Here is a 14,452-nt window from a genome sequence, read left to right on the forward strand (position 1 = left end):
GTCATCGTCAACCAAAATGGCGGCTATGACGTAACGTGCAAATGCTCTATAGTCAATTTTATCGCCAAAATCAAATGTAACTGGGAAATTTCTATTCGAAGTTTTAGACTTTTATGATTGATATACCTTTTAAACTCCTTTCTGTTTTAGTGCAGGGTCGTAATATTTCATTATAAAATGATTATATAAACTTAGTTACACATAATACTTTTTGAGAAAACTTTCTGTGAAAGTTTCCGTGATTTTAGTTTTTTAGTTAATTAGAAATTATCAATAAATAAATAATAGATGGTAAAGATATCATCTTAAGACCAAAAAAATCTTATTAGGATATCCACGTGTAGGAACCGCACAGCAAGGTGTGAGTAAAGGCGTACAAGTGGCTTGCGGGTTGATACTTTTGATGCTCGTAAAACCATTACTTTTGTACGACAAAACCAAAACAAATTACACCATTGATACCTATTTGACTTGCTCTTTTATAATTTGGCATTTTAAGCCTTAAAATCCAAAATCGTGGAAAATCTAGATCTGGATTAACTCCTTGGACTGGACTTTTCCTAGATGGATTGTCGGATCGAACAAATTTTTTTCTTTGGTATTTTAAGTTAAGATCAAAGTTAAAAGTCTGACATTACTCAAAGAATTGCTTTGATGTAGTTATTTTTAGAAATCAATAAAAAGATATGGCTTTTATGAGAAGGAACCTGTTAGAGGTACATAGTGAGAATCTGTAAATTTATTCCACTTATTTTGCCATTTCTTTTTATCTTATTTAAACAAAAAATCAAAACTAGCGTTCACAAATCAATTTCCCCACTTGCTCCATGCAAGATCACATGCTAAAACAGAAAGAGAGCAGTCGTACAGTTACCATAGATACCCTGCAACATAAGGTTAAACAAAGATTAATTTTTTCCCAAGGGGATGGATATTGTATACGGTATCACCGTATCAATGCTATTTAAGTGAAAACAGAATAAGTAAGTAGTGATTTTTATGTCTGATCCCAAAAAATCTAAATCATATGTTTTTGTTATAGACTATTGAATTTAAGTATGGAGTGCCTGTGGTGCGACGAGGGCCGAAATACCACAGGAAGCCCAACCATATTTCTTCAATTCTGATGCATCTTAGAAAGGAGCCTTCTCAGGAGATTGTCACTTTAAAATATACGCCTGGGACTGGCTTTTTTACTCTTTCACAAATAAAGGCATATTTTTAAATTTGTTTAGGGTTAAGGTTCTTTTGATCTAACGATAAAAAAGGAAAGGAATTTTTTTAAAAGCTTCAAACCTTTCTTTTTCGTAATCCAAAAGCTATTTCATTAATCTTGGTCGACGCAAAAAAAAATAATAATCTGAATGATACAAAGAAAGTTGATAAACGAATATACCTTAAGAGTTGATTGGGAAGTTCAACACAGGAAAAAAACCGGATTCCCAAATTGGGAATTGTTGGGAATTTCCTTGAATTCCCAATTCGAACCAACGTTGGGATTTATTGTTGGGTATTTCCTTCTAATACCCAATAGAAAAACAAAATTCCCAACAAACTAACATTGGGAATCAGTGCCACGTTCCCAATTTCGTTCTCTCTGGGAATTGGATGGGAATTCGTTGGGAATTCAAGGAAATTCCCAACAAATTCCCAATTTGGGAATCCGGTTTTTTTTCCTGTGCAAAGGTCCTTTCACTGGATGTGAACTAAGCATGAGACCATATGAGGAAGCGACTTTTTCACATCCATTGAAAGGACCTTTTTTATAATCGAAAAGTTATGTGTTTTGGTCAACAACAAAAATAAAAATAAAAATTTAAGAGAATAATCAAATAAAATAGATAATATGAAACATAATAGACGTATATGGTTTAAAAGTTGATTAGGAACTTCAAAGGTCCTTTCACTGGATGTGAACTAAGCATGAGACCATGAAGGAGCGACTATTTCACATCCATTGAAAGGACCTTTTACAAATTCGACAACGTACATATTTTGGTCAACGCAAAACAAAAAATAAATAGATAATATGAATCATAATAGACGAATATGGTTTAAGAAGTGATTAGGAGGTTCAAAAGTCCTTTCACTGGATGTGAACTAAACCTAAGACGATGACGGACGAGGGATACTCATATCCGATTGAAATTACCTTTTTCTTTCAATAGCTTATATGTCTTTGCTCAACGCCAAACAAAGACTGATAAATAAATACAACAGATCAAAAGAAACTTAATTGATGAGCATGGTTTAAAATTTGTGATTAGGAACTTCAAAGGTCCTTTCACTGGATGTGAACTAAGCATGAGACGATGAGGGAGTGACTTTTTCACATCCATTGAAGGACCTATATATTTTATATTAAAAAATAAATATATTGGATAAAATAAACTTAATGGACAAACTGATGGGTTAGATGTAAATTAGGAGTATAAGAGTTGCTTTCAATGGTTGTGAAAAAGTTGATTCCATCATGGTTCCTGAAAAATATACTCCTATGCGTGTACGTCCTATTAGGAAGATTCTTATAAGCCTTTTCATAGTTTAAGAATCGATTCCACTGCGCATGCGATTTTATCCCGAATTTCTCACCTTCTTTTGTCTAGACCTTCTTTTGTTCTAAATTAAACAAAAGAAGGTGAGAAATTCGGGATAAAATCGCATGCGCAGTGGAATCGATTCTTAAACTATGAAAAGGCTTATTCCAGACCCGTATACGTTAATACATTGACCCAATCCATTTCAGGTACATTCTTACTGATACACGATAATATATTGCTAGTGCATGGTCTTTTGACAGGTTTTTCCGCCAAAAGCCCAATTGAAGTAACCAATCCCTTGGGGGAGGGCCAGGCGTGGATGACGACGTACAAGTCAGTTGCGTGTTGATACTTCAGTTTGTTGTCGTAAAACCATTACTTATTTGGTAGTTCTAAGTTATTTTCATTTAATATTTAGGACCATACTTCCAGACATCGAGTGCTGAACCGTCGTATGGCAGCGCGAAGCATTTACGGCTACGCCGGAGATTTCGGCCCCGACACCGCTATCCGGAGATTTACAGACTGATCAGGAAGCTCGGCCGAAGCCTAAGGGAGAGGTTAGTAGGCCCCTAGACCGTAAATGATTAACCCCTTGCTATGACCAGCATACTCAATACTTCGTAATTGACGCTGATGCATTAAAAGGCACACTCACTCCTGATCAATGTGGGATTCGTTTTGAAAAACTGTTGCGAAGATTTTTGCACAGCGCTAAGCGCCATTAGTGCCAGTCTCTCTCCCACTCGTGATTTCAAGATGGCGGACGTGTTTTGGAAAACCACATGGCGCCGATAACTATCCAAGAACATTCGTTTTTGGACTGATTTAGTACTTTTTCTTCTATACTAACGTAAGATATCAAAATGGCAAAGGAGAAAGATAAAAATCCATTCAAATTTCAAGGATTTTCCGAGCGTATTGCGAATATTAGGCTTGATATTTCACATCGTGTGGAAAAACGTGCTTCAGAACCAGAAGAAACAGAGACATTTTGTAACGAGGCGCTGAACAAATGGCGAGAATTAAACTGTACAGTACAATTCCAGGAGTTTTGCAAGGAGATAAGTCCATTAGTTCAAACACTGGCTCAATTGGTTCACCATGAACAAACTGTTATTGCGATACTACAAAAGTATCTTCTTCAGGAGGGCAATTCCTTGGCGATGGAACCGCTATTAGATGTTGTAGTACAGATTTCACGAGACTTGCAGTCGGACTTCTATCCACACTTCAAGGATTTCTTTAATGTTTTTGTTACCTTGCTGAATAGATATACATTGGATAGTGAAATCCTTGAGCTGATATTCACAGCTCTTGGATACTTGTTCAAGTTCCTATGGAGATATATGGTTAAGGACATAGAGAATGTGTTTAAGTAGGTATTATTACACATCTAGGAATACCGTGGGGGAAATGGTTAACAAACCGTCCTGACAGAAAATGGAATTTGTTTTAACACTGGGGATAGTGAATAGAATCTTTTGGGTTACCTTCAATTCTATCAATAACCTGTAACAACCTCTGGTTTGTTCTAAGTCAGGACATGGCTAACTCACAAATTTAGCCCAGAAACAACCTCTGGGCTGATCTAAGTCAGGACATGGCTAACTCACAAATTTAACCCAGAAACAACCTCTGGGCTGATCTAAGTCAGGACATGGCTAACTCACAAATTTAACCCAGAAACAACCTCTGGGCTGATCTAAGTCAGGGCATGGCTAACTTACAGATTGAACCCTGAAACAACCTCTGGGCTGATCTAAGTCAGGGCATGGCTAACTCACAGATCCAACCATGAAACAATCTCTGGGCTGATCTAAGTCAGGGCATGGCTAACTCAATATGAGGTGCCATCTGGTTATTTCTGATTGACCAAAACAACAACAACAAAAAAAACACAACAACACACACACACACACACATTTCATCATGCAGCTTGAAGCTGCTGAGTTTTCATTATATAGGAAACTGCTATAATTCTTTCACCTATTCCTCTCTTGCAGGCTGTACTCTTCTCTACTGAGCACGCACCAGAAGCCCTATATTCAACAGTTTGCTGCTGAAAGTTTTGCATTTCTAATGAGAAAGGTTAAAGACCACGGTAAACTACTGGATTTCTTGTATGGATTCTTAGCTACGCATGAAGACATGGTTGAAGGCATGGGTTTCCTGTGCTTTGAAATGATGAAGGGAGTAAAGAAACAGTTTCATTCGCAGACAGAAAAAATCTTTCCTCTGATGCTATCAAAGTTGGGTCCAGTACAAAACGAAAACAGTATTAATGTACAAACAGCATTACCATGGCAACTGGTAGGTTCTTAATCATGTAACAGTGTCTAATTATAAGTTTGTGTTTGGGATACCTGTGTTACTACTGTAGCCCTCCTTTCTTTCAGATCTTGAATGCCAGTGATATACATCAAAAGAATGTTTGGGATGCCAGTGTCTAATTATTTTTCTTTTAATGTATTTGGGATACCTGTGTTACTAGTCTTTTATTCTCTTAGGTCTTTGAGTCAGTGCCAGTTATACACAGTCAAACTAATGTTTGGGATGCCAGTGTCTAATTATTTTTCTTTTAATGTATTTGGGATACCTGTGTTACTAGTCTTTTATTCTTTTAGGTCTTTGAGTCAGTGCCAGTTATACACAGTCAAACTAATGTTTGGGATGCCTGTGTCTAGTTACCTTTTCTTTTGAGTTTGGGATATCTGTATTTATTAGTCTTCCTTCCTTTTTTTTCAGGTCTTTGAATGCCAGTTACATACAATTAAACTAATGGCTAAGTACACAAGCAGTGAAGGCAGTTATGTCGTAGAAAAGTCATTAACTCGTCAGTTAATGAAGCTGTACAACATTTCTGAGATTATTTATGGAGAAGAGGAATTGAAAGCACTGTCCTTTCAACTGTCTTATGTCCTGCAGTTAACAGATTTCTGGGTGTCATATAAGGGTGGCACTTATGTGTCTGACCATTTGATAATATTTGATGTAAGTAGATTACTTTGTCCAATTTATAATCACACAACTTTAGAAATGATAACTAAAAGTGGGAAGCAAGGGTGGCGTAGAGGTGAGAGCACTCACCTCTCACCAATGTTACACAAGTTTTATTATAGGAATTGGTCTCATTTGTAAAAGCTTTGCATATTTTATATACTGAAGTTCCAGTCATGACATCAATGCAGTACCATTGTAGGCATGCCACAATTATTCCTTATATCTAACAGGTTTGCTATTCTTTTACTTCAAAGGTTGTGTCCGCTCTCCTTAAGGCATCACAGGTATCCCAACACATCCCTACTCCTCTTCTCAACCTCACCTCTTCAATTCTTCTGGCCGACTTCTCTGGTTTGCATAAAGACATACATCAAAAGCAGCTGATTAAAAACGTTTTTCATAGTGATCGACACCCACCTATTGAATACCCTTTGGACAAAGTGTTGGATTTTACCAGAAGTCTATTAAAATGGTCGTCATTTACGAGTGATGTTTTACCTCTAGTCCTAACATACTGTCAATCAAAACTGTTCAGCGGAGTCAGTAATGAAGACAAAGCATCAATAATCCTAATATTGACCCAGATTGTATTATCAGGAGTGGTTAACAAGGATTATGGTGTCGATATCACATCTAGGAAGGGGTTGATATACTTCCCAAAGTCTGCGACAAAGAATGGAGGAAAGATACTTGACTGTTTATTGGAGTGTTTAGAAGTGGTTGATAATAATTCTAATCTTGGTCTTGTGTGGGGAGCGTTGGTTTGTGTACCATGTATCAGGTAAGTTCTTTCATGCTTTATGGCACTTTTATTGCTATAATACATGGTACTCAAGTCTCGAGTTCTCTGTTGCTCAGGCTTAGCCTCGATTTTGTGTAGAGTATTCATGTGTTCCAGTGAAGGTCTGTTGAATTTCAAAGTGTTCGTATTGTTGAAGTTGTGCATTCTTTACTTGCCCATTAGTATTTGTGAATATTCAAACACTGATACGAGGCTACCCATGAGTAAATGAGTCTGTAATCAAAGAATACAGCTGTTCTTCACGAACGCAAAAAGGCTCTTCCAATTTGCAGCCACACGCGAATTTTCTTCTTTGCGCATGCTCGGATGATCGTTTTTGCGTCAGCTAATCAGAATTCATTTTCCAACTCCACTTAGTTACCGTTGCTATGCTTCACAAGTTTTAACCTAGATGATTCAGAATTAAAAATGCAGGAAATTTATCTTTTTTTTCTTTGAATTTTTTACAGGCCGCTTCCTGGTCCAAAGTGTGCAAAGAAGATTCTAGACTTTTTAACACGAAGCCTAGAGCTCCTACAATTAGAAGAAGATATCCAGAATACACAACACTGGCTGTTTGTGATCTCACAGGCTGTTATGTCATACCTTATCATGAATCCACAACCGAAAAATAAAGACGAGCAGCTTGGAATGGACTTTGTCTTGGAAATATTGAGGTAAAATTGTCTTGTAGTTGGATGAATTAAATGCGCAACGATTTAGACCTCACATTATGCTGTACCATCTATGTAAAAGATGCCTTAGAGCAGCTTTCCTATGACTGCGGAAAAATGCGTGGTTCAAGTATGTCTTGACCGTGACGGTTTCATGTCCAAGCATCCTGATTGGATAGGCAGTGATATCGTGCGCTGTGATTGGTTAAAAGAATGTAGTCAGTTCCGTACCGTCACCGTGACAGTGCCATTTCCAAGCGTTCTGATTGGATAAGCAATAATCAAGCGTTGTGATTGGTTAAAACGATGTCAACATTTCCAAAACCCTCTGCAAGTTAGGCGAGTCAAGGCTGATCAAAGTCAGGGCATAACTAACTCAGAACTGGAATTTAGATACTTAGGTTTTGTGGCGAAAGAAAAACCAGAGAATAGGTTTTACACGTGTAAAAAAATCTTTCATGTGGCTGAATTTTATTATTTATTTTTTTCTATAGTAAATATCCTGATAATGTACACGTTCTGCATTCAATCGCCGCCATCTTCTCACATGCTAAATCGACCAATCAGAAGGACGTGCTTTCGACAGATAATTTAAGGAGAGTTTGTCCTTTGATCAAGGCGAACTTGTCCAATCCTGCGCATCTAGTCAGGCAGAAAACACTGGAGATATTGAAGGAATTTGAGCAGATGAAGCTTATTGCCACCGAAGAGGTATGTTAAAGAGCTGAATTATGGTCGTCTTGATATATATACATACGCCTTTTGGAGACCCCGAAAAACGAGTATAAGACTCAACAATGCTCCTTCTCCTCATCTCTCTATGTCTTTCGTACTCTTTTCTCCTCTTCTGGTCATATTTTTCTCAAACGACAAGTATCAAATTCCTCTTTGAAGAGCAAATAGTTTCGGAAAAAAGATTTCTTCGCTGTACATAAAGAATCCTTGACAAAAACAAACGAACAAAAAAATCTCGGTTTTCTTTGAAGAAAGCCAACAAATGTTCTGCTTCAAACTCCACAGGATTCCCAACCAGGAAAATGTAACCTCTTCCAGGTCTGTCTGGAAGCCGAGTCTACTCTTCCCACCTTCCAGCATTATCGTGACAAGGAAATCCTTCTGCGCAAACTCACCTACTCGACGTCTCACCACGAAAGCCTGCCTGAATTCTACCATGACGTCACGCCAAGGTTTTTGATTGGTCAGCTGTATATTAACTTTAGTCCCACATGGCAACCAGTGATGGAGATATTGAAGTCCCATGCGCATGGGCAGGACTTGAAGACGTTTTGGGCTGTGCTTCATGAATACCTTGAATTGGCTGCAACCAATGCTGGTAAGGAGTCTGAATAAAAGCGAGTCTGATTTTAATTTCATTTACCAGCTTGACAAAGTATCAACAAACCACAGAGTAACTCTTAGACCTTCGCGTGAGTTTGAAATTGTACATCGATCACACTGCGTCATGTTTATTCCCATTAGTTTAAACCCACGTAAACTCATTCTAAAGCGCTTAACGTGGGGGAAAATCTATTGCTCCAGCTAACATGCCTGCCACGTGAGTAAAGTCCATAACATGAGCCTTTTTTATGGTTTGTACGCTTGCACCATCACGTTATGGCAGCCATGACAGGAGGCAGGAACAATCGAATCTGGTCTAATGGGATTTACATGAGAAAGAATTCAGTTTCCCAGGTGAAAAAGAGTCTATTCTTGTGCCTCCTGTCATGGCTGCCATCACGTGACGGTGCAAAACCTCTATTGTGAACTTCCAAACCATAAGGGACAACTTATCTTAATGAAAAGTTCACTGGTTGATACTTGTGTTTCTTTGTACTGACAGAAAAAGCACTTGATTCTGACGAAACACGAACAAGTGACATCATAAGATACGAAGAAGGACAGACAGACAGCCTTGATGAACTCTTTACCAGCCTGTTCAATGTGGCCACCGGACCAAGAAAAGACAACCGCACGGACCATATTAATTTTCGTCATCTGTTGTGGAAGACGATGGCGGAGTTCCCTGGGGTCGTGGAACTGAAGTCACGTGACCTTGTTCCTCTGTTGTTGCGATTTATGAGGTAATGCTGATTGACATGTGACGTCATATTGTTGTTTTGATTATTTTAAGAGCTTTTAAGTTGTGACATATTTCCGTATCCAGAAGGTAACTGCTAAAAATAGAAATTGGATCCACTATTTTTCTTCTAATTCTAGCTTGAAGAATTTTTAACAGTTATCTTTAATTGCAAAAATATTTGGATTAAAAATTTTAAAAATCTTTGCGATAAAAATCAGAAATACTGAACTTTACAGAACTACTGTTCAATTTGCTAGCATGCAAAACGGCTCTCTGGCGCGGGGGTTAGGCCGTTTCGCAGGCTAATTTGGGCCTGCAAATCTTGATTATAATTTTTTTTATAAAATATGTCATCACTTGTTTGGTTTAATCGTGATTTCTTTCTCCTTTGTTCTTCCTAATTTTTCAATTTCTTTATTTTCGGTTAAATTAAATTTAATTTCTCAGCAACGAATACGAGCGGTGTGACGAGAATACGATCCCTTCACAAGACATCCGCAAGAAAGAGCAACAAGACAACCATGACGTCACTGTTTCCATGGCAACCGATCATGACGAATCAGTTGCGACTGACCAAGAAAAACCAGAACACACCCACACAAAAAGACGCAAGGGAGCTACCAAATCTCTTTGTGTTCATCTTACTCTCTTCAGCCTATTTCATAATCCCAAGGCTTTGTCGAAAGAGCCCCAGGTCAGGAGAATCTACATGACGATGCTGAGTCATAGAGACAGTGAAGTACAGAAAATAGCTGTCAAATGCCTGATGTCGTACAAGTTCTCTTATGTCATGCCGTATAAAGATAATCTTGAGCGGTTGTTAGAAGACGAGAGTTTTAGGGATGAGCTGGCTCTTCTGACTGAGGATGAAGGGAATGCTGTAGTTGACGCTGCCCACCGTGAAGGACTGATGCCCATTGTGATTAGGTAATATATACTACAGATACCACTACACCACACCACACTATACCACATTACACTAGACAATAACACACCACACCACACTTCGACCAATATACCACACCACACATTTTCCTTTACACAACACCACAGCACAGCACACCATACCACACTGCAGCACACCACACACCACCACACCAAACCAAACCACACTCATTTGTACCACCCCATGTTATGCTAGGCCACCCCACATCACATCACACAAAATCCATCTCAACACACCCTAATGCGTTGCAACTCAGCTTTGCACCTCACCATACAACACCACGAGATGCTATGCTCATTTTGTACCTCACCACGTCAACATCACTGTGGTTTATTCTTGTTCAGTACTACGTGTTGAAGAGCGAGTACTCGATACTCTCTAGATTATTCACAAAAGATCTGAAACATTACACTCTCCCCAGGCTTCTCTACGGTAAAATGCAGAGGTGGACTGGGGCTGGTTCCTCAGGCAAGTCTGGTATTGGCGTCCGTCGTGCAACTGTCCTGCGTTTCCTTGGAAACTGTTCGTTAGAGGAATTGACAGTTTTCATGGATTTGATTCTTGCTCCCTTCAAACACTTGTGCGCAGGTAAGTAATCACGCGACTGCTGCCATGTTGGATGACAGTGAAGTTGCCACCCAACATGGCAACCTTATATGGTCATAAACGTTTGAGGCACTCGAATTATAACTATGATTTCTTTAGATCCTGACGTCATTCCAACACCACGTGACCTATCCTCAGTCGTACCAATCAGGAAGCAGCTTGGCTTTCTCAACATGATGCAACATCTTCTCCTCAACCTCGGAGGAGCCTTTGATTCGTTTTTACCTTCTTTGCTACAAATATGTCTGTCCCTTCTCTCAACTTGTGTCTTCGCTCTTGAGAAGCGTGAGGAGGTGAGTCGAACGATGGCGAAACTTTCAGGCTTAGTCACGTGAAATAATGGCGTCATTTGATGGCGTTTGATGTGACGTCATTAGTTTGTAGTGATGTCACCTGGTGACTTAGTCATATTTTTAGTAAATATGACTCATTTTTTACAATAAAGAGTGTTAACTATAGTATCTCGCCTTAGTGACGTCAAATAATGACGTCATTATATAACGACATTAATTGGTAGAGTGACGTCATTAAGTTGCTGGCGTGTCATAGTGTGACGTTTTCTTACAATCAAGAATGATGACTTTAGTATTATTTTTCCAGTAATGATAAAAGGGTAAATTATACACCGTGAAAAGATGAAAGAACTTACTGACGTATTTTATTTTATTTTATTTTTCCAGCTTCATCCTCCACATATCTCGCAGTTAAAGCAAGTTCGACAACTCGCCATCTCCCGTTTGATCGAGTTCTTCGAAGCCAAACCTGATTATGATTATTCACGAGTCATTAATGCAGTTTACGAAGCAGCAGTTTGGCCACAGGTACGACATTTCCTTATACCTGTATATGTTTGTAAATTATATATTAGTTATACAATTATTTTCAGTGGCATGCCATGGTATATTTCACAAGGCACTTTAATTTTCTAGTAAACATAAAAGCTTTCAGACAAGTAAGTATGAAAGAAAATACTAGTGTCAAATAATGGGATATTCTATGGTGTTCTACAGGAAAGCATTGTATACCGCCGAATATACAACGGTTTTCCTCCATCCTGATTGGCTGTATTTATAATTGTGCGGGATAAATGCCCATGTATAATAGTTTCCATATACGAGATAAATTTTATGATGTTAATTAAATTATTGATTTGTATTAATTTATTATTAATTAGCTTGATAACCTGGAACAAGAGAGCATCCAAAGCCCTACTCCTATGTTGAGACTTCTTTCCACTTGGACCAAAAGGTTTCGCTACTTTCCACTTCTCTCAAGAAAGCCACCCAACCGTCCCGACACGTCAATCATGGGTCACGTGTTCAACTGTTTAAATGCTTGTAATGTTAGTCATTCAGTTGTTACCATGGTGATGGAGATGGCAGACAATTTACTGAGTGTGTCAGAGGATGATGGGACAGGACAGGACATGATGGAAATGGGTACAGAACTAAGGTAAGTTGCCTGCTTATTACTGTTGCTATACTGTTGTTATACTGCTATTGCTGCTGCTGTGGTCGTTGTTGTTGTTGTTGCTGTTGTTGTTACTGTTGTTGTTTATGCCGTTGTCGTTGCGTCTATTGTTTATGCTGCTGTTGCTGCTGCTGTTGCTGCTGCTGTTGTTGCTACTGTTGTTGCTGCTGTTGTTGCTGCTGTTGTCGTTGTTGTTGTCGTTGCTTCTGTTGTTGCTGTTGTCGTTGCTGCTGTTGTTGCTGTTGTTGTTGTTGTTGCTGTTGTTGTTGATGCTGTTGTTGTCGTGGCTTCTCTTACCCTAATGTCATATCGTCTTTATATTCAAGCTCAACATCATCGCAAGAATCAAGCATCCCCTACGGAACTCGAATACTTCTTCCCCACCTATCCGTCATCATACAACATCTGGTTCAAACAGTCAAAGCTCTAACCAAGTCATCCAAACAAGGTCCAAGAAAAAGCAAAGCAGCTCTTCCTAAACTCGAACTCTCGGTACTTTCTAAAATCAGCCCCTTCGTGTCAGACCCAGAAAATTCCGCAGCTCTCATCAAACTTCTTTTGCCGTTCATATATCTTCGCCAAAGAGAAGAAACTGAGACAGATACCTTAAGTACGATAAAAAACCTGCTATCTAATGTTGAAACTCCTGCGAGTTTTGCCAAACCGCTTGGAAGGTTGTTCGCTCAGCTTAACTCTCGAACCTCGAGGCAACGACTTTGTGAAGTGTTTGAAGAGATTGCTAGACTTGATCCGAACTATGAAACCGTCTCAGTGATTGTCACGCAAATGAACTCTTGGGATAGAAAGAAGATTGAAGAACCAGACTACGGGAAAAGAATGACGGGCTTTGTGTCTGCAGTTGACCTCATTTCACGAGGAGAAATTGAAGATATGATTGAAGACGCGGGTTCTCCACCCACTCCCCCCATTAATGATTCTCCACCAATTGACTTCATTCTGGTTATTTTGCACAACTGTCTCTACTTTGTGCATCGCAGTGATGATATGGCAATCAGAGATGGAGCGATTGGGTGCATCAACTCCATTATACAGCGCGTAGCAGGATGTAACGAGAGTGAGGAGTTCCACGAACTGATTATCAACTGTGTTTTACCTTCTTGTAAACTAGCTTTTCGATCTAAGAACGAGGTATGGGTAAAGTTTCATAGTTTTTAATTGATTTTAATCAGGAACATAAGGGAAAAACGAGGGTGGTGTAGCGATAGTGCACTCGCCTCTCACCTCTTGGGTCTCGGTTAGGTCTCTCCTTTGATTCGAAGGTTTTTTCTGGGTTGTCCGGTTTTTCTCCCTTCGCAAAACGCTAAATTCCAATTCGATCTTTGAGTTGTCAGAAAATAGAAAATACAAATCAAAAAACTGTATGAAAATACCTTCATTTCATTTCAAGAAAAACTTCAATTGTTTTTCTAATAAATCAATCAAAGTCATTGATTGTTATTTTTTACAGGCCGCGAGGAACGAGTTCGTTGGTATCCTAGCAACAATGGTACGTCAGTTTGACCACGTGACCTTTGAGGATATGCGTATTCTTGTGGATAAAGATCCCGAGGCTGACTTCTTTGAGAATATTAGACACATACAGGTAAGGTACAAGGGTATAGTGTACTGTATATGTTATCAGTATCGATGGTGATGGTGATGGTGACGGTGATGATGGTAGTAATGCTTTAGTTGATGATGATATATTGATGATTAATGATGATAAATGTTGTGGTGATGGTGACGGTGATGATGGTAGTGATGCTTTAGTTGATGATGATATATTGATGGTTAATGATGATATATTGATGATAAATGTTGTGGTGATGGTGATGGTGGTGGTGACGGTGATGATGGTAGTGATGCTTTAGTTGATGATATATTGATGATTAACTGCTGATGGTGATGATCATGGTGATGGGGTTAACATTGTTGCTGATGATGATGTATAGTGATGATGATGATGAAGCTGTTGCTTCGGTTACTGATGATGACAATGATGGTTGATGGTGATGTTAATCATGGTGGCGGTTGTAATGTCGCTATTGCTGCTGATGATGGATGATGATGATGATGTATGGTGATGATGATGATGACGCTGTTGCTGCGGTTACTGATGGTGACAATGATGATGGATGATCATGGTGGTGGTGGTGTTAATGGTGCTACTGCTGCTGCTGGTGATGTTGGATGATAATGATGCTATAGCCGCGGTTACTTATGGTGACAATAATGATGGATGGTCATGATGATCATGGTGGTGGTGGTGTTAATGTTGCTACTGTTGCTGATGATGATGGTGGTGATGATGATGCTGTTGCTGCGGTTGCTGATGATGACAATGATGATGGA

At 39.0% G+C, this 14,452-nt stretch overlaps 1 protein-coding gene across 1 annotated transcript in view; it reads left to right on the forward strand.

The window, feature by feature from the left end:
* The first annotated feature begins 3,307 nt into the window (after positions 1–3,307).
* The window catches only part of LOC116303585 (small subunit processome component 20 homolog), a 31,289-nt gene continuing 20,144 nt past the window's right edge, over positions 3,308–14,452 (forward strand). Inside the window, exons 1-15 of the mRNA XM_031713153.2 lie at positions 3,308–3,918; positions 4,547–4,853; positions 5,289–5,534; positions 5,798–6,324; positions 6,795–7,001; positions 7,493–7,709; positions 8,019–8,331; positions 8,839–9,079; positions 9,526–10,005; positions 10,446–10,612; positions 10,730–10,923; positions 11,311–11,451; positions 11,805–12,082; positions 12,427–13,249; positions 13,569–13,703. Coding sequence (XP_031569013.2) covers positions 3,407–3,918; positions 4,547–4,853; positions 5,289–5,534; positions 5,798–6,324; positions 6,795–7,001; positions 7,493–7,709; positions 8,019–8,331; positions 8,839–9,079; positions 9,526–10,005; positions 10,446–10,612; positions 10,730–10,923; positions 11,311–11,451; positions 11,805–12,082; positions 12,427–13,249; positions 13,569–13,703 — 4,788 coding nt within the window. The 5' untranslated portion in view covers positions 3,308–3,406. The remainder of the gene's footprint in view (positions 3,919–4,546; positions 4,854–5,288; positions 5,535–5,797; positions 6,325–6,794; positions 7,002–7,492; positions 7,710–8,018; positions 8,332–8,838; positions 9,080–9,525; positions 10,006–10,445; positions 10,613–10,729; positions 10,924–11,310; positions 11,452–11,804; positions 12,083–12,426; positions 13,250–13,568; positions 13,704–14,452) is intronic.

The sequence above is a fragment of the Actinia tenebrosa genome, unplaced genomic scaffold (genome assembly GCF_029948245.1).
Source record: "Actinia tenebrosa isolate PJP-AT-01 unplaced genomic scaffold, QUT_ActTen_1.0 PGA_scaffold16__25_contigs__length_10494907, whole genome shotgun sequence".
Taxonomy (NCBI): Eukaryota; Metazoa; Cnidaria; class Anthozoa; order Actiniaria; family Actiniidae; genus Actinia; species Actinia tenebrosa.